This window comes from Sycon ciliatum, chromosome 8 (genome assembly GCF_964019385.1).
Source record: "Sycon ciliatum chromosome 8, ocSycCili1.1, whole genome shotgun sequence".
NCBI classification, from domain to species: domain Eukaryota; kingdom Metazoa; phylum Porifera; class Calcarea; order Leucosolenida; family Sycettidae; genus Sycon; species Sycon ciliatum.
This window is the reverse complement of record NC_088650.1, coordinates 16326711-16346133: the sequence shown is the minus strand read 5'-3', so window position 1 is coordinate 16346133 and position 19423 is coordinate 16326711. Positions and strand designations below refer to the sequence as shown.

The window sequence follows — 19423 nt, the reverse complement described above, 5'->3', positions numbered from 1 at the left end:
ATGTAACCGGATTTATAGAAACTATCCTGTGGATCCCGGATGCCACGACAAAGGTATCTGGTAAGAGCCTGGTGAAGGAATTCGCATTCAACGGTTTCGAGCTACCCAACGCCGTTAATGTTATGAAGAAACAAATTCCGAGTAGACGACCACGTTCTTCCCAGCACCTTGAGATGTGTTTTTTGCTACTGATGGTCAGTTATCGCGGAGTCTCATTCGTATCAGATCAAATTGAATTTTTGATGATGCACATGCACAATATACTGTTTTTCAGTAAAACAAAATAATGCATGTCATTGTACTGTATACTTGTACATGTGTTGTGGAACTGTCTGTGCAGTGTCTTCTTCGCAGGCTTCATCAGCTCAGGCAGCGCCTGTTGAGTTCGTTTAGTTGATTTTGCTCCCCCTTCTCCGGCCCGGCCTGTGCGTTGCGGTGCGACCTGTCGAGAACTTGCAACATTCCACACGTCAACAGCTGCTGTGCAGAAGTAGCACAAACAGTCAACACTGACAACGGCAGCGGTCAGTGAGCACAGAGATGGTGGGGATAATCGATAATGCGTGCATGCCACCAAAACGTGTGCGTTCAGCTTTTCACTTACTATTCATTGTCAAGTCTGTACATCTGACCATACATAATGTCATTGTACAATGTATGAAGCATGCATGGTCGGCAAAGACTAAGTGCAAGTACCAAATTTAGAAGCTTTTGGAATGGTCAAGGAGCTCTTGCTGTAAGATCCCCTATGATATGACAAGACGCTGTGTTCTTGTGAACTGGGATAGTGAGCCAGAGGTAAATTGAGAGACATTCTAGTGCACGAATGGGGTACAGCTAGCCCTTTCCCAAAGGTGCTCGCCCTTTTTGGCCCTTTTTGGAAAAGCCCGTTTCTTTCGCCCTTTATTGCGTTTTTTGGTGAATATCGCCCTTTTTGAGCTTTTTTAGCTGAAAAAGTGCTAACATCTGTTTGCTCAGATCATGCATGCGGTCACAGTTTCCGAGTGCTCGATCGATGGGCCTTGGCACGCCGCTTTTTGGGGGGGGAACAAGTTGGTGAAGCTTATAAAAAGTGGGTTTTTTGAACTTCCCTTTGCGTTTCGTGGACCCATAATGTAAGAGTGTGTATTCGTTTCTCAGCTTGGGTTCATATCTGAACATGTATCATGGCTATGCTTCACTGAAAAAGAGCACTTTTTGCCTGTTTTCACTGAAAAAGAGCACTTTTCAGCATATTTTGAGGGACGCGAAAAGCACTAAGTGCGAATTAAAAGAGCACCTTTGGGAAAGGGCTAGGTACAGCCCTTTGCTATGCATCTGTCCATATGGGCCGATAGTGTTTACGGACAGTTTAATATGTCTACCAAAGAGTGGTGCACCCAATTTTCACTGGTCAGAACATGCAAGGAATCAAATAAAGTGTAACATGGAAAAATGTGGGCAAAAGTTATGCGGTCGAGTCCACCAACTAAACCAGATTTTGAACAGTGAGACGTGCAAAATCTAGCACAAAACTGACAAGGAGTACTGGGACATTCCACGGCATGAAAATCAGCTTGAGCACTGCTCAATAGCGCTAACCAACGGCCTTGCAAGGTTCATGAAATGTCTCAGTACTCCTTGTCATTTTTGTACTAGATTGTGCACGTCTGACTGTTCAAAATCTGGTTTAGTTGGTGGACTCGGTCGAATAACTTGTGCCCACATTTTTCCATGTTACAATTTTTTCCTTAGCTCTCCATCTGAGTTCTTAGAATAAAGCTGGTTGCAAAAAGACAGTACGTGTACGAGTACAGGTATGCACTGAGATATTCTAGGACATGACTAAAAGTCTAAGCAGTAAGCTCGATCACGGCTTGATAGCCCAAACAACGACCTTCCAATCTGTAGTATCTCTTGGATTAACACAAGTCATTCAATATTGAAGAAAGGAATGTTATTCTCCTTTATACGATTGCATGTACATGTACATGTACATGTACATGTATGTCATCATAGCAGGAGTTGCATGTTAGCATGGTGGACTAGTTATGTGGAGTTCAGTAGGATGTTGCCCTTTCGGTTTGTCACAATTCGTCTTCGCTTAGCTTCCCCTGTCTATGTTTATTACATAAACTAGAGCCTCCCAAGTTAGGTGGTCTGTTGCTTTGCGTCATCGAGTTGTAGTTAGGGAACCACGGATTCTGCTCGAAAAGGTGGCAGATTCTGCTCTAAGAGCAGTGAAATTGGCAGAACCATACAAACCTTATGGCGGGCAATTCTTCGAATTCTGCTCCATTTTTTATCCACATACCAAACATGCATGAAACTTACCAGAAAAAGTACCGAATTCTGCCAATTTTTCTGCCGGCAGAATCCGCCGGACCCTAGTTGTAGTAAGGCCGATATTGCCAATATTCTTACTAGTTTCGTCATCATCCAGTAACTTTCGGCATTCTTTGTTGCCGTGGGACATACATGTAGCTCGCGCTCTTCTTCGTTGCGCTTTCCTTCCCCTCTTGGACCTTTCCTTACCTGAGCATTCCAAGTTAGTTGGAAGGTTGTTGGTTTGCGCCTCGGAGGAGTGTTGGAGCTGGGTGTCAAGTCGTTGAATTTCTCAGCACTCCTTGTCAGTTTTGTGCCATTTTGTCGCACTCGCTGACTGTATAATTATGATCTGGTTACGTTGGTGGACAGTTAGTCATAACTCATAACATTTTTCTTTCTCCTTTTTCACCATAATTAAATTATTTATCATTGGCTTACCATCCGAGTTCAACAAAACAAAAATATACATTCTACATGATTGTACCGGTACATCATCTGTCCCAACTTCTGTATTGTTTGCATGACTGCACTAGTAGATCTACATGACTGTACATGACTACATGTACAATAGTACAATGTAAGTCTCGAACTCTGGTCTCTGGCTTCTCGGACCGACTGAAGTCTGCATGCAGTTGACGCAACCCGTCAATACAGCATTGTACATCACTACATGTACTACTCCCTCGTGTCCACCATACAGAACCACTGAGTCGTATAAACCGGGTTTATGCGACTCCCTGTACAGAAGAACCAACAAACAAGCTACGCTTGCTCTATCGAATTCGCAACCATAGCAACAGCAGAAATTTGCCCACCTATATGTACCTGCCTCGGCATGGCACACAGGAATCGAAGCAGGCTTTCAGTTTTACGACTCCCGGGTCGAAGCAAGGACCGGATCAGGCATTAGGTGCGTTGAAGGCTCCACCCGCACAGTCACTGACCCAGAGTCAGTCCGTGTCACTGTCGACGATGTCAGATGGGCGTTCACAGCTGGCGGGCCTAGCAGTGAACGATGTCGTGAGATCATGGGCTGTGGAAGAGAGGCCTGCTCGGTTGACATGACACTTTTCGAAGTCCTAGTTTTCGCTACAAACGACTCTACTACTAGTACTACTAGTCTGTGACTGCATGTGGAGTCTGGGCTCTGAGCCAGACATGAGGTTATTTGGGACCTGCAACTGACCTGTTGACCATGGTTGACACGCCAGACGAGCACCAAGATTTGAGGAAACACAGCGAGCTCTTGAAAATTTTGATTGATTTCCACAATCTCTCTGTTCGTCCTTTTTCCAGGACGAGTAAACAAAGATGTTTCGTGTCTCTCCACACGGAGTAGGAAACCATCGAAACAATAATGATATGTAGAGGTACTTGTTCTCGCAGGGTTGAAATGGTGATAATCTAATCGAGGGATTGAGAGTTTGCAGCCAGAAATTGGTACCGGTGATTCATACGCGTTCAATCGGAATTGTTTACGCTCGGCAATACAGCAATCTTGTCCGTAGTATTCACAAGCTGAACTGAGCAGCGAGGGGCTGCACGTTGTCTCGCCGCAGAGCTCTGCAGAAGATGTGGGCACTACGTCCGCGACAGCAGGGCGAAGGCGTCGCGCTCCGCACGTTGCTCCTAGCATTGGCTTCATTCTGCTCCTTCTGGAGATGTGGCAACAGTCAACTGAGCAAGTGCTTTGGCCCCAACAAGGATGCTGTGCCTATCGGAGATGCGCAGCCAGGAACTGGTGGCTATTCTCTGGATGTCCGAAAGACAACGCTGGACGAGTATGAAGGTGAGAAATCCATGCAGTGCCACAGTGGGACCATTGGTCTTACCGGTATACCACGAACGAGGTTTGTCGATGAAGATAGTCATACCCGGTCCCCCTCTCAGCAGTACAGCCCCGTTTTGGATCAAGATTCATATCGGTATTCACATACATTATATAGATGATTATCTTTGTATGCGTCATGTATGGGTGACCTGTGGTGGCATAGTGCATTAGTGGTGCAGTTCGATTGCCAGCACACTCAAACGTACTGAATGATCATTCTAACATGCAATCATGTATACAATAGCGAGAGTTCCCAGATTGCCTAGAGTGCTCAACACCACAACGGGATGGAGCACTACCACAAAGGCAGAAGAGAACAGAGACAACCGGCTAGGTCATTCAGTGTTGTAATGCTGCGTTTCATGCACATAGCAAAGCTAAGGCAATCCTCAGACAACAGCATTACATGTGCAATCATGTACACGTAAATCTGTTTTATAGAATTGATCACTATTGTGAAATGGGATTTGTTGGTCTGGAAACAAATGTGAAGACTCCTCCTCGTTAGACATTAATATTTTATCCAAATTCTCCCTATGGCCGTAGCCATCATCACATTCGCTTTCATGTTATAGGGTTCTTGCCCGTTTGAAGTTGCGAATTCAAATAAATACAAAAAAACAAGATTTCGAAGTACCTAATGTTCAAACAAAGTCACCATTTTCATGTGCTAACTGGATTCAGTTTGTTTCTGTATGTATCACTCGGTTCGAGTAAAATTAATGCAGGTCCCATTTTTCATCTTCAACCAGATGGAAGTTGATAATGTAGTTTGAAGGTACCGATCCAGGACGGTTCAACTTACCTGGGACTCTTGCTATGGCGTACTTGGTCAAACCAGCAAAGCGAGAGATGCAATCTCTGCCCACAGAGTTGTATAGAGGCTCATTAGGCATGGCGAGCCAAGATTAGAAAATTCAAAATTTATACAAAATTTTCTCACTATGGCCAGTACAGGGTACGTGCAGAGCTGTGATACTCTTGACTACGATCGTACAAGTTCACAATTCTATTGCCTTGCCTGCTTCCTAGAAATATGGTTCTGTATATCCCGAGTGGACTTCAGAGAACTCTCAAAGAGGATTTGGCTGCAGAGAAAGCAGCACTAGCAAAAAGAGATTCTGAATCTTTCCATGGGCTCCCGGTTGGTCAGGCCATGGCCGGACCAACTTTTACGCTACCAACGTGTGTTTACTGCTGAGGAGGTCATGTGTGTACCCTCCATATCATACACAAACTGTATGAAAAACTAGGGTATGACCAGACCAATCAAAAACTGCTTCCCCGGTCCTGCTGTGTGAAGTGTTGGTGTTACTAGAGGTTATGAGAGCGATATACCACAGCCCAGAGAGTGCAGACATGTATCACTGAGCCGTGCAGAGCCATCTCACATGCCAGTGAAAAGCACTACTTGAGTAGGCTTCTGTCATGTCCAAAGTCAGTGCTGGATCTCACTCCGCAGTGCGTGCACTTCCGTTCAAGCACTACACCAGCAGAAGCATATGTGGGCAGCTAATGAGAATGTGGCTCGCAAACACATCCAGCGCTGATCATGAAAAATGAACTCTCCCCTGTGCCAAGAGATTTTGTCATATTTCACCCAACACTATAAGGTATGGAACGTGACCAAATAGGTGAGGTGGAAACAAGAGCTACCGTTATTATTAGATTAGACCGATGAATAGTGTTGACAAGTAGCAAGGTGGACATTGAGCGAAGCACAACGTATGGAGTCTATTTATTTGGTGCAATCACCAATGGTGATAGTCGTATACCTCTATTCCCATGGAAATGCAAAGTTATAGCACCTGTATTCTGCATGTACTGGATTATGATAGAACTTTACACCCACATCATTCTTTTCTATACTCTATGTCTTTGTTTCTCCACACGTTTCTTGCCTTTGTTGTCCAAGTTTAAAAGTCGCGCTGACCATTCACAGCTCTAACTTGCACACTCTGTAGCATACAGTCCATTGCTTTATCTCTCTGTCTCTCCCTCTGCCATACTCTGTGTGAGACCGGTGAGTGAAGATCGAACTTGGCTGCTCTGTGTCATGTGCGTCTAAAGAGAAACCCTCCAGGAGAACCCCAGAGTTCTCCACCCGTCATCACTACTTTTTATCACTCTATGGAAGTCTGTGACATGATACAATATGCATCCTTTAGGTAAAGACATGTATTTACTCAAACTTCAGGGCTTTACTCAGTTCATATCTGCTGTGTCTATGATGTTTTTTTTGGTTCAGTTTACGCAAAAGGTCAGGTGCCTTTCGTCAACATCTTAATCGAGTCCTCGGAGTTGGGCAGTTGGTCGCCACTGAATGCCAGTAGCATAGCAAACAGCATTGACCAAAGCTTGTGTTCAGGCTCTGTGACAAATGCCGTCCCCATCATGGACATGGAGTTTGGTTTGGTGTTCAGGACTGCATCTACATCGTGTATTGTATTCACGTAAGTACCCTGTCTAACCTTTGGCTGGTGTCCATTCACTATTAGATAGAGGTCATACCCCCAAGAGTGTGCCTTTGCCTGCACAACCTGTATACAGTGTCACGATGGCAGAACTATTTCACATCACGTGACATGGTTCAAAAAATATGCTGGCAAACAGTGCAAGGTGACCACAAGAGAGTTGAACCCGAAGCAGTGTATCTATCATGCACAGGGTGCAAATCATGTGTACAGGTCCGTCACATGATGTGAAGTTTTGCCGTCGCAGACCCCATAGCTAGAGTTGCACACTCTTTGGGGTTATGTACATGACTGTACTCTTGGTATCAGTGGCTTGGGAAATGATCTTTGGCATTGCAAGATAATTGCACTGAATCCCTAACTGACCCAGTCTTTTGACGACAGATATTATCAACTGCCGTCGTGGAGGACCAAGTCATGAACAGCACAGTGGATGCTGAGCTTGGGAACATAATTCCCATTTTGTCGAACTGAAGAGTGCTCCAATTTACCTTTTCTACAACAATATACACCCCATAGTCATCCCAACTTGATGGGTACTGTGCAAGATGTTTACCAATGGTTTTAACCATTAGTTGATCCTCACTCTGAACTGACAACATGTAACCATCGTACAACTGCAATGACGCATTTCTGTGCATGAAAAGCAGATAACACGTAGTGGAACGACACCGCATATGTACTTTATGCTTGGCACGCCGTATCACTGATTGATTCATGGTCAGCATTTGGAGTCAAAGCCACAGGCGAAATGTTTTAGTCTTTTTAGGCGTTTCAAAGTCCGGCTAACACCCCGGAGAATACTGTATCTGTCTTGATTGTCCCGTCATGTTTCGCCTCATACAGTCTCCAAATGTCAAAAATTGCAACTCTACTAAAACTATTAATCCCTCTATATTTAGCGCATGTGCATGTATGCCCGAATGGTTTGTGCTTTTATGTCTCTATCCAGGTTGACCGTAGTGAGAAACAATGACACGTGGTTTGCGAATATCACATCCGATAGCTGCCAGGTAAATAGTGTACGAGGATAGAGAAGCCGGGCTCAATGAACTCAGTCCTCGTGAATCGCTTAGCAGCCCGCACCTGGTGTATGCACAGTCCAGTGCTTGCAGGGCTAGGGCTGCACGGTGCCCGGTGCTAACTAAACTCACGATGCCAGGGAGTCGTTCTGCACTGTAACATTGTAATGACAAGTGATGAACACATACTAGTAAAGTAATTCCATTGCTCAAACATTGCTCAAAGCCGCCAAAATGACTTGATCAATGTTTCTGGTTTGAGCAGGTTACAAAGGAAGCATAATGGAGAGGAGTTAAAGGAAACACTTTCTATATCTGTGCTGGGGGGGGGGGGGGATTTGTAGCACAGCCTCACCGGCCGTATATGCTAAGATAACTCCCTCTTGTCATTCTCATATTAATCACCTAGACCTCTTGTGCTGAATCTTTAATGTGACACTCCTCTTTCTCGAAATCTTGGTGTGCTTCCCAGCACCATTCCCAGCACCATTGCCAGCACCCCCCCCCCCCCCCAGCATTGCCGTGTCACTGACTTGTTACAGTTACAGAGACATCAATGTCCTAAATCAATAATCATCCTTCATTGCATGTACATGTGTGTGTGTGTGTGTGTGTGTGTGTGTGTGTGTGTGTGTGTGTGTGTGTGCGCGTGTGCGCGTGTTCGTGGGTGTTTCTGATTTCTTCTTCTTTTCTTCGTCAGTCCCAAAACGGATCAGAAATTGGTAAGGATAGCTCAGCACTATCTCCTGATGTTTGATTCCTTACACTTTGCCCACATGCATGGTCAATTCATTCATACGATGATGAATGGCAGAGGTCAAACATATGTTGCATGATTTAGTCAGAACGGGCAGTGTGGAGCGACGGGTACGATAAAGGTTTGTGTAAAATCAGCAGCCCACAACGTTATGGATCTTAGGCTACACAGTCGAGTTTGTCCTCTCCCCCCACAGAGCTCAGTACCGCAAGGGGTAGAGCTTCCTTATACGTAAGGTAGCATAGGGCTTTGTTGCGACTCATTCAACCTTACTTGTGTGGATTTTAGGCTATATAATTTTGACGGCTTCAGTGTCTGCGCTAGGATTTCTAACCTACCGGGTGCACGTGTACCTGGCACAGCCATTGCAACCGGGTCAGAGCCGGCTCCGTTCAATTGCGGCTATTGCATGTACATCGGCCTATGACCAGGGAGTTGTAAATATTTTAGGGCTCCCTGATCAGATGTATATTGTTTTCCCAACAGGGTCACAGGTGACCCGGTGTTCTTTTCCAAACGGGTCCAAGTACCCCCCAACCGGGTCGCTTGACCCGGCTGACCCGGTTCCGGAGAAGACAATGGGCTTTGACATAGGGCATGCTTCTGTAAAGGACAGTTTGTTGTGGCATGGCTACATAAGACCATGTGAACATGCATGCTGTCCAACCGTCCTGCTTTGAGCAGGACAGTCTTGCTTTGGACCAAAACATTTGTGTACATGTGCATGGCAGACAATTGCCTTACTATACATTTTATATAGGTGTCCTGCTTTGGAAAGGTGGCAAGGTTGGACAGTCTGTATAACATGTATGTGCCTATGATCCAGTTTGAAAAGTCAGGCATACATGTACATCCCACAACAGGCTTCTTGGCACCGAAGTGCACGTGAACAGGAAGCAGCTTTAAAAGAATATGTTGTGCTGCATAAGGGAATCTCATGGTGTGTAGATAAAAGAGCTCAGTATCCATGACCAGACACTGGTATGCAGTTGGCAGTGGTGCATGGCCATCAACTTTGATCTTTTCTAGTTCTCTGCTGGAGAGCCAATAGAAGACGGGTGGGTAGTATTTTCATGTCAGCATTTGGCGCCTGGTTTGTAGGTCTGATGGCTGATCTATCCTCCCCCAACTTTAGGGAGATGCATGTGATGCCCAATCATGGGGTGGTGGCGTACCATGAGAGTGGAAAGATGGTCCTTGACCTGCCCTGTTCGTGGATCCATAACAGTATATCAGAACTATTGTTATAGTTACGTTGTGAATAAGTGTCGGCTTTGGTTTTAGGAGCTGCATCTGCGCCTTGATCTTAGAGGGTGGTGGCGTTCTTGCGGATGCGGAAAACTCGGCTTCCAGCCAAGTCTCACACGAACCGTGATGTTTTGGTATCAATAAGCTAAAAAGCTTCATTCTTCCCTTCACATGCCTGGCTTTTTGGTTTGTCAGACTATGACAGTGGTGCAGATATGGGTAGCAAGTCACAGTGTGCACTCGTGCGAGAGTGAATGCATGCATGTGTTTGCATACTTCCGCCTATCTCCCTGCATGTCCTGCCTGCCAACCTGTCTACCCTTATGACCGTGTGTACCTGCATGTTCGCACAGTTGGATGTGGACCACCGCCAACCTTGAACGATGCTGATCTGTTGGTGGCCTCGGAGGACATTGCGGCCTATCAATGCCGGCCGGGCTTCCGAGAAACTGGCGTCCTCAACATAACCTGTTTCGACGACAACGAGTGGGAAAACACAACACAGGAGTGCAGGGGTGAGGATTTGTAGAGTTTCTGTTATGTTTGACCTTTCTGAGGGTAAGGAAGTCAAGATTATGTTTTGGTAGTTAATCTGCAAGGCTGCACCATATTGTGGACATGTTGTTCATTGGAAATCCATTACATGTGGGTCTAGCAAGAAAGAGGGGGGTATGCTGGAACGATAGAGCATTTCCTCACAGCAATATCTGTCAGGAGACTATTTCACCACTTCTGGTTCTTGTACTTGCGTCGGCTTATGCATAATTATATATATATGTGTGTGTGTGTGTGTGTGTGTGTGTGTGTGTGTGTGTGGTGTGTGTGTGTGTGTGTGTGTGTGTGTGTGTGTGTGTGTGTGTGTGTGTGTGTGTATGTGTGTACATAAGTAAGTTCGTGTGGGAATGAATGTGTGTGTGTGTGTGTGTGTGCGGGGGGGGGGGGGGGGGGGTTGTATACACATCCACGTGTGAGCTCTCAATCTCCGGACAGCTAGCTAGTGCGACCTGCGACCTTGGTGCAGTACAGAGTGATAGCCGACCAGTTTGTTCAAGGAGATGTGTGCGTGTGGGGGGGGGGGGGAGTAGGCTGAGGATTCTCCTGTCATACTATGCTTCAATATTATGCCTTTTTATACATGGACAATTTCTGTGTGCATCCATTCCTGTCTCCGGACTTGCCTTGCAGATATTGACGAGTGTACCGAGGATGCGTTCATAACGTGTCACACATGTGTCAACACACGGGGTAGCTACATGTGCAGCTGCAACAACTACTACAGCCTGATCAGAGGACGCTGCTTCCGTAAGCCCTAATATTTGTTATGTGTGGCCTAGATAGTGCAGAATGCCCCATGATCTTTTACACATGCTGCAAATAGCTGTTTTGTGTTTTGGGCCAGGAAATCATCTACTGTAAAACCGGCAAGTTTACCGACAAAAAAGTTTAACGTTTTTGTAATTTTGGCATGATAACGTGCAGAAAGTTTAACGATGCTTGTACAACAGAAAGAGCATGCATCGATGTATGCGCATCTTTACACAGACATCTCAAACCGGGTTCAGGATAACGTTTCTTCAAATAACGAAAAAAATTGGTCGTTAAAACGTTAGACTTTGTGACTCGTTAGACTTTCCGGTTTTACAGTATAGTTTTATCCTGGCTAGAATGATTTCCTTCTGATCATGGACATTGAGGCAAGGGAATTTATTTATTTATTTCACCTTCCCGTGGCCAGAGAATATAGGCTAATATGGAGGGGGGGGGGGGCGGTAGCCAGCCATGGCAGTAAACAAAAACAAAGCAAAAGAAAAAAATAACAATAATAATAATAAATAAAAAGGAGATATTCTGCTACTCAGGTTGATTGCCTGAACGCAATTATTAGGAAGCGCTTTGTTTGCCGTAGTATTGCACATAACCTTACATTCCTCACACAATGTTTAGAGTATGGTGTTTGCCCTCAGTCTATACAAAACCGCGTTCACAAGGCAAAAGCTTATCATTCACTCAAGCTGGAACGGGTTTTTATCAAAGACGATATTAGCCGTAGTAAGGACACTCTTAGCAAAGTCAAATCCCAGTTCAGACATCTATACGCTCTGGCTCGTTCCTTTCTCTCGCCGTTGGACTTCTTGCGTTTCTCGAACCTTCTGTCTCAGAACGACGCTAACCAACAAGTTCGCCTGATTACAAAATATCGTAAGAATTTGAACTGGCTTCGTAAGAAACGGTTCGGCTCCTTCACCATTGACCATAGCACCATCATCAACATCGCCAATGTAGAACTTAGCAACATAGAGAAAGATCTCTTGTGTAGGGGCATTGATTACGGAGTTCCTCCTACTTCGCTGAAACCTGAAGTGACTTTAATGGAATTTGAACTACTTTACAATAAATTATCTGAATTCAGACCTTGTTCGGATACTCAGAAGTCACTTTGTGCTGCCAAGCTGAGATCGATAGCTGAAGAGCATGCCACACAACAACCAGACCGTAAATCTTTCTCTTTGTCTCGAGAGCACTTGAAAGCCCTCCGAGATCTCAGAGCACGGAAAGACATTATTATCACGAGACCGGACAAAGGTAGAGCCACTGTTATAATCACTAAAGAACAATACCACACGAAGATGGCTACTATCCTTGATGATCGGTCGAAGTTTGTTAAGTTAGGCCCTGTACAGATACACGACCGTACAATTGCTATAGAATCTGATATCATCAAGTACTTGCGGAAGCTGCGGAATGCAGAGGAAATATCTAAATATGAGTACTTACGAATTAAACCGATTGGTTCAACACGGCCCAGACTTTATGGATTGCCGAAAATCCATAAGAAGGATTGTCCCCTTCGCCCAATACTTTCAATGTGTGGTTCACCTCAATATACAGTTTCGAAATGGTTGTGCGATATGATTACACCAGTGGCTAAGTACTATTGCAAACACAATGTAAAAGACACTTTCCAATTCATCGATATCCTGCGTGAGCAGCCAGTACCGTCTTCTTCCCACATGTGCTCCTTCGACGTTGTAAGCTTGTTCACCAATGTGCCCGTGATGGAGACAATTGACATTTGCGCTAATGCTCTGTACCACGATAAAGAGTACAGTAAACAGTTCGATTCTCCCTGGATGTCCGAAACTGCGTTCCGCAGACTAATGCAGATGATGACAACTGATGTTGAATTTTCTTTTGATGACACCATGTACCGCCAAATTGACGGGGTGGCCATGGGTTCACCATTAGGTCCAGTTCTGGCCAATGTGTTTGTCGGGTTTTATGAATCGAAGATTCCAAGTGCGATGTGGCCAAGCTTATATGTTAGATTCGTAGATGATTCGTTCACGCATTTCCGTAATCTGGAACAATCGAATGAGTTTCTTGGTATGCTCAACAACCTACATCCCGCTCTGGAATTTACATGTGAACATGAGCAGTCAAACCGTTTGTCTTTTCTCGATGTGTTAGTCGAGAAAACGGAGATGGCTGTTTCAACTTCAGTATATCGAAAACCAACGTTCACCGGGCAATACATTGTCTACGACTCCTATTGCTCGACTTTATACAAAACTAATCTCGTACGAAATTTGATCATGCGCGCTAGGCGGATTTGCTCGCCTGATAAGCTTCAGCAAGAGCTTTGTTTCCTGAAGAAGGTATTCGTTCGGAATGGATATCCTGTTCAGCTCCTCAGTAAGCTGTTTAGTGAACCTGATATTCAGGTTGCCGAGCCTGAGTTTGGACCTGACCCATGTCGTGTATTTTTACGACTTCCATGGAAAGGTCAAATTTCGCTGGATGTGGCCCGCGCCGTGAGGACTGTGGTCAGACAAACCTATTTTGCCACAGCATTGACAACTGTCTTCACTACGGCCCGTGCGTTCACGGTGAAGAAGGATGTTCTTCCTACCCAACTAATTAGCCATGTAATCTATCATTTTGAATGTCGGCATTGTGATAGCCGATATGTAGGAAGAACCCTTCAGCACCTGAACGCACGCGTCAAACAACATGTACCATTGTACCTTTTGTCAGATGCAGCCAAAGCCCAGCGACCTGGGCGAGGCCGTCCCCGCAAACAGGTGCCAGTTGCACAACAGAACCACACTATTACAGCAGCGGGTGAACCCACTGCAAGTGCACAGTTACGTGAGACTGTAGGAAATGGACAAGCACAGGTACGGAGACCAGTAACAAGGAGCATGACTCGTACGCTGGTAATGGCATCTACAACCGGACATGGACTGGCAGTGAGCAGTAGCGTGGGATTGTCGTCGGGTGCAGAGGACGGGATGGAAGTGGAAGAGGACGAAGAAGGTGTGAGCAGTGATGAAGAGAGTGAGTTGGACAACCAAGATGAAGATGACCGGACTGAAGGTGAGAGCACAACGAAAGGGTCAGCAATTAAAAAACACCTCTTGTCTAGTAGCCAATGCCGCTCAGTGTATGACGATTCATGCTTCACTGTTTTGTGCCGTGCTCGTAGGTTTCGTGAACTTAAGGTATTAGAAGCTGTTTTCATCCGTAAACACAATCCTAATCTATGCATTCAGAAAGAAAATGTCACAAAATTGAGACTCTTCACCTAGCATTCACACACATATTCATTCGCATACACCTACACCTCATACTTCCTCACTCTATCACAGTCACCTGCTTCCACGCCTTCATTTCACTCACCTTTTGTAGTAGCTCACACCGTCTGAACACTCTCACATCTTTTCTTCTAATTTCTTTCGTATTCTCTCCCACTTTAGTTTTTTTTTTCTTCACACCTCACCTTGTATACTCCCCACTATCCTATAACCTATAAGTAGTTTGTTTTCCGTATAGCCTCTATTGTGAGACGATTTTTCCCTGATGATAGTCTCAAGAAAATCGATTAGGAACAACCATTTTAGATACATGTATTCTCATTCATCATTTTGTAATGTCCGCTTCACTTATACTATTAATCGCATTAATAAAATAATAATAAATGCTCACTTGCATACTTGTGCTGGGTGCTAACACGGGGAAAGCAACTGCATTACTGGAACAGTTTTGATCAATGTCTGCTGAGTGATTGGCTGTTTGGTATGCCGTTTGCTATCACTCCTTTTTCAGGCAGCTGTGCTCGACCTGAGCATCACGTGAGTAGTGAGTTCACACCTGCGAATGGGCCGTTTCTCGTCAACATAGAGCTAACGTTCCAGTGCCATGACGGCTACCGGCTGGAAGGAGAGAAGGTGCTGCAATGTCTGGACAAGACGAACACCACAGGCTGGTCATCAGCATCTCCAAAATGTAAGTCATGAAACAAATGAATTGGTATGCGTTGACAATGCGACCTCGAGTAGAGCTGGAGAGGTGAAGAGGAAGCCATCAAATCTGCCGTGGTTGGCTTACATCCACTCTCTCCAAATTGGTCGGTGTTCCCATTAGCAATGTGCCTTGAAATGTTGAAATAATTATATACCTCCTCCGCGTCATTGAAATGGTCGTTTCGCACATCGCAATGTTTGTGACTTGCTAGTCTTAGTCGGACTGCCCTAATCGTCGTTTTCTGTGTTCCAACATTGGTACGACTCTCCCTACGCAAAGTCTACTTGTTACGCAGGCAGTGGTGGTCTCGGGGTTCTCTTCCGCACCAAACAAATACATCGCGCTTTGCACTACTTTGCACCAGAGCGTGTATCTTTCTTCTGGAGTTCGTGCCGGCCCACATCGTTCACGTGGGCATTTGGCAAGACTGTAAGCCCCGGTGTAAGAATCCTGGTACTCTCCTGAATTCAAAATGTTGAAGTTGACGATGGCAAGAACAAAGTGTTCTCAAATTTCTAAAACCGCCATGTGTGGCGCATGTTGCTGTGGAGGCAGCAGATCTGAAGACACCAACAAAATCAGCGAAGCGATTGTCAAGGAAAGAAGGTGCGGAACTCCTTACCCCCATTATGATGGAAGGTTGTTACGATGTACTTCAAACATGCTAGTTTCCAATCATCGCCTGCCACCTGGAGGCATGGATTGCTTGAAAACGAAGTTTCATGACCTGAATTTGAACACGCGTCTTGTTCAGCGTCGTGTTGAGTGTTGAAGAGTCTGCCTAAATATCTGATGAAGATGTCGACCTCAGCCACACGTGCAGCGAAGCGGTAGGCCACAAACTCAAGTATAGACCCTCGACAATGCTCTGCCTCAAGTTCTAGCTGATTTCTTTGCTTCGAGTGGACAAAATATATTTGAAAAAATCGCCCTTGGAAGCAACAATTGTAGTGACACGGAGGAAGTAAATATAAATCCGAGATCTCCCTAAATGATACATAACCTGAACTTGGCTGTGTAGTGTGTGCACGGTCAACCTTGAGAATAATGGCAGTAGACTGCGCATGAGAAAAAAGTATCGTTATTCATGAGTTGTCCTTATTTGTGAGGTAGAAAGCATGCAGGAAATTGACACTTTAATAGGTCTGAAGATTGCGTCGTTAATAATTATTGTTAATAATTATTGTTAGGCAGGCATAGTGGGATGGTCTAAGACCATGATTGAGAAACTGAGTGTACCAGGTTCAAGTCCTGCCTGGAAGCGGAAGGATTTTTTCCAGCCGTGCTGCGACCCACAGTTAATTGGGAACTCGCGGCCTGGCACGAGGTGAACATGGATGCAGTGAATGGGATTTTCGGTCTTTGACCACTTGCTGGTGAGCTGATCTACTCACCTCCCACCGCTTTAGGAGCTGCATCTGCGCCTTGATCCTTGAAGGGTGGTGGCGTTCCTACGGATGCGGAAAACTCGGTTTCCAGCCGAGTCTCGCGCGAACCGTGAAATTTTAAATTAATTATTGTTAATAATTGTTGCGAGTTGTCGGTATGCCCGAGGTGGTCGTTGATCAAGATGTTGACTGTATATGTGTGTGGGGAGGAATGGAAGCTTGAACATTGATTGGTGCTGGCAAGACGTATCCCAATGATTTCAGCAAGCTGTGTGTCATACATGTCTTGCATGTATTATGTTTCCCAGGTATGAGAATAATAGCCTGGCGCAAGGTGGGAGGACACACTGCAATGAACAGCATTGCCGACTACTGAATAAGACACCAATTGCTATTATAGCTCCTTGATCTACACTGCCCTGACGGTTCAAATTGTCGCACAGACCAATATCCTAGAAACCCCAAGGTTTTAGGTTTTGCCCTTGCCCCTCATGCAGTTTTTTTTAATTTTTTTTACAAAGACCACTTAAATGCCAAACATGAGATGCAGCTGGGGAAGCACGTTAACCTGAATCGTGGCAGTGGTGGTGAGGTTTAGGGAGCTCCGCCGACCTAGGGTCTCGACTTCATAGCCACCTAGACGCAGTTGCTCAGACCAAAGCCCTACCAAACAACTACTGCCGCGGCTTTCCTGGCATTGGTTCTTCTGCCTTGTGACAAGCTGTGTAATTCAACCAAGCTAAAATGGTGTTACTTCGAAGTACTTGTATACCGTAAAATGGTACTTGAAGATTTTTGGGTCAGTGTCTTTGCAAACTGTCACTGTCCTCTCGGAAGGCAGGATATTTCTCTGGTGCTAGTGTTTGTGTTCTAGTGTTTGTGTGTATGCAGATGAGTGTATTTGCGAATCTCTTTGTGTTTGTGTTTGTCTTTGTGTGCGTGTGTGTGTGTGTGTGTGTGTGTGTGTGTTAGTGTGTGTGTGTGTGTGTGTGTGTGTGTGTGTGTGTGTGTGTGTGTGTGTGTCCCATATGGTGCAGTGGTATGTGCAGCGATTTCCAATCGATAGATTGCGGGTTCGATTCCCGACGATTATGGTCACACACGTCTTTCTTCTCTTTCTCAGACTCTTCCTGACTTTTCTTTCATTCTCCTGGGTGGTTACCAACAGCCAGTGCATGCCGGAGTATGTGGTGTGATGTGTGTGCGGGAAAAAAAAAAAAAAAAATGAAAAAAATGAAAAAGACCAAAAAAGGGATTCACTGGCCAGAAAATGTCACTCCAAATAGCTGTATGGTGTAGACCAGGCTGAGTAGTGACGGTCAATTCTTCAGCCTTGCAAGCTGTTGAATGGTGTAATCCCAGCACAAGTTGCTATGGCTTCTGCCGTAGCATTGCTATCATCGCCTCCGGCGATGGGCGTCAAAGGTCAAAGGTGTGTGTGTGTGTGTGTGTGTTTATGTGGACTTGCATACGTGCATGCATGTGTGGATGTGGTGGTGTGTATGTGTATTCTCAATAACGTATCCTGCATTGCATTCTACAGGCATAAAAATCGAAGAAGTGTCCACCGGTGGACTATCCTCCACGCAGATTGCCATTATTGCTATCTGCTCGCTGGCAGGTGTTGCTCTCATCACCACAGTGACGATCATTGCCGTTATCTCACACAGACGCAGCATGTACAAGACGATGGCGAAGCAACGGTCGCGCACCTCCATGCAGAGCCAGTCGACGCGAATGGTCCGCTCCGTTTCATCAACATCCACATCCCCGGAAGCCTCTCTGCTGCCAGGATCAGGCGATCCCCTTGACAATCGTCGGCGCACGAAGCGCAACAGTCGTGTTGAGCGGCGCAGTCGCAAGTATAGTTCTGACAGCCTGGCGCGGGCTCAAGAAAACGATTTTCACATCACGCCCGCGAGCGGAGATATCTCCTTCCAGCAGGGTATCACCGAGGTGGCCGAGGAAGGGTTCGACGGAGGGGACGACATGGAACTGGAGCTGCTGAGAGCAGCGGTGCAACGGGACGGCTCTAGGAACGCAAAGATCAGCACAACGTCCCAAGACTCGGATCTGCTCGGCCCGGGCACTGCACCATCGTCCGATTATGCTGCAATCGGCCCTAGGGGAGTAGTGTAACCGGTCTTAGCTGAAATCCCTACCAAACGTAAAGTCATTACATGGATGGAGATTATCCATTGCATAGTACACTGCAATACTAGAGCACAGTTATCAACTATAATGTACAGCAAGTAAATTCAGCTTTGGCGTTTCTTGTACAGTCAGACCTCGCATAACCGCACACATCCATTTTCCACAAAAAAATATCCAGGTAGGCGAGGGAACCGGATAATCGAACACACATGCTGCCATATGCTGTAAATCGGTAACCAACGACTTTCTTCCGGGTGGCGAGGGATCCGGATAAGAGAGGAGCGGATAAGCGAGGCCTGACTGTATCAGGTTTATGTATTACCCATGAACATACAATGTACATGTACTTTTACTCGCAGCTCTTTATGTACAGATCACCTTGACAACCTCTCAACTACGACCCATGTGTACATATTTTTCAGCAATCGCTCAGGTAACCTACATTTTTGTACATTGCACATTGTAGATGGTGAACAATTTCCATGACCATCACCATTGTTTCTATGGTTACCAATGGCCTGTATACATGTGATCGATTATCAGTCTATCACCATTGTTTCCATAGTGACCAATGCCCTGCACATGGTCGTCACCTGCACACAGTCATGTGCTTGCATTTTCTTATACCACGCATGTTCTTCAGCTCATTTCAGTACGCCTTACTGGTTTGTTGCTGTGACGTTGAACGTGAAGACAGGCCTGCATCCGGATTCTCTGATCGTTCAGCAGATGTTGCGGATGAACTTCTGATAAATATTGAATCCTGTCAGGACACGCTCTGATATAAGAAGAATGAACGAAAGGTACTTGTAAAAATTGGAAGAGGAAAAGAGATACAATGTCATGTACTTGGGGAGACATTAACCCTGATACTGTAAATAATATATTATATATATATATATATATATAATATTTGAAACTCGGATGTTGAGCCATAA

At 45.4% G+C, this 19423-nt stretch overlaps 1 protein-coding gene across 1 annotated transcript; it reads left to right on the top strand.

Annotated features, from left to right (window-relative positions):
- Positions 1 to 3520: 3520 nt before the first annotated feature.
- LOC135823858 (uncharacterized) lies at positions 3521 to 19147 on the top strand. Its single transcript, XM_065336714.1, has 8 exons — positions 3521 to 4096; positions 6387 to 6591; positions 7565 to 7625; positions 8335 to 8356; positions 9993 to 10154; positions 10825 to 10941; positions 14746 to 14925; positions 17875 to 19147. Exons 1-8 carry the CDS (start codon positions 3880 to 3882, stop codon positions 18468 to 18470), a joined length of 1560 nt encoding a protein of 519 aa, XP_065192786.1. The 5' UTR covers positions 3521 to 3879; the 3' UTR covers positions 18471 to 19147.
- The last annotated feature ends 276 nt before the right edge of the window (positions 19148 to 19423 follow it).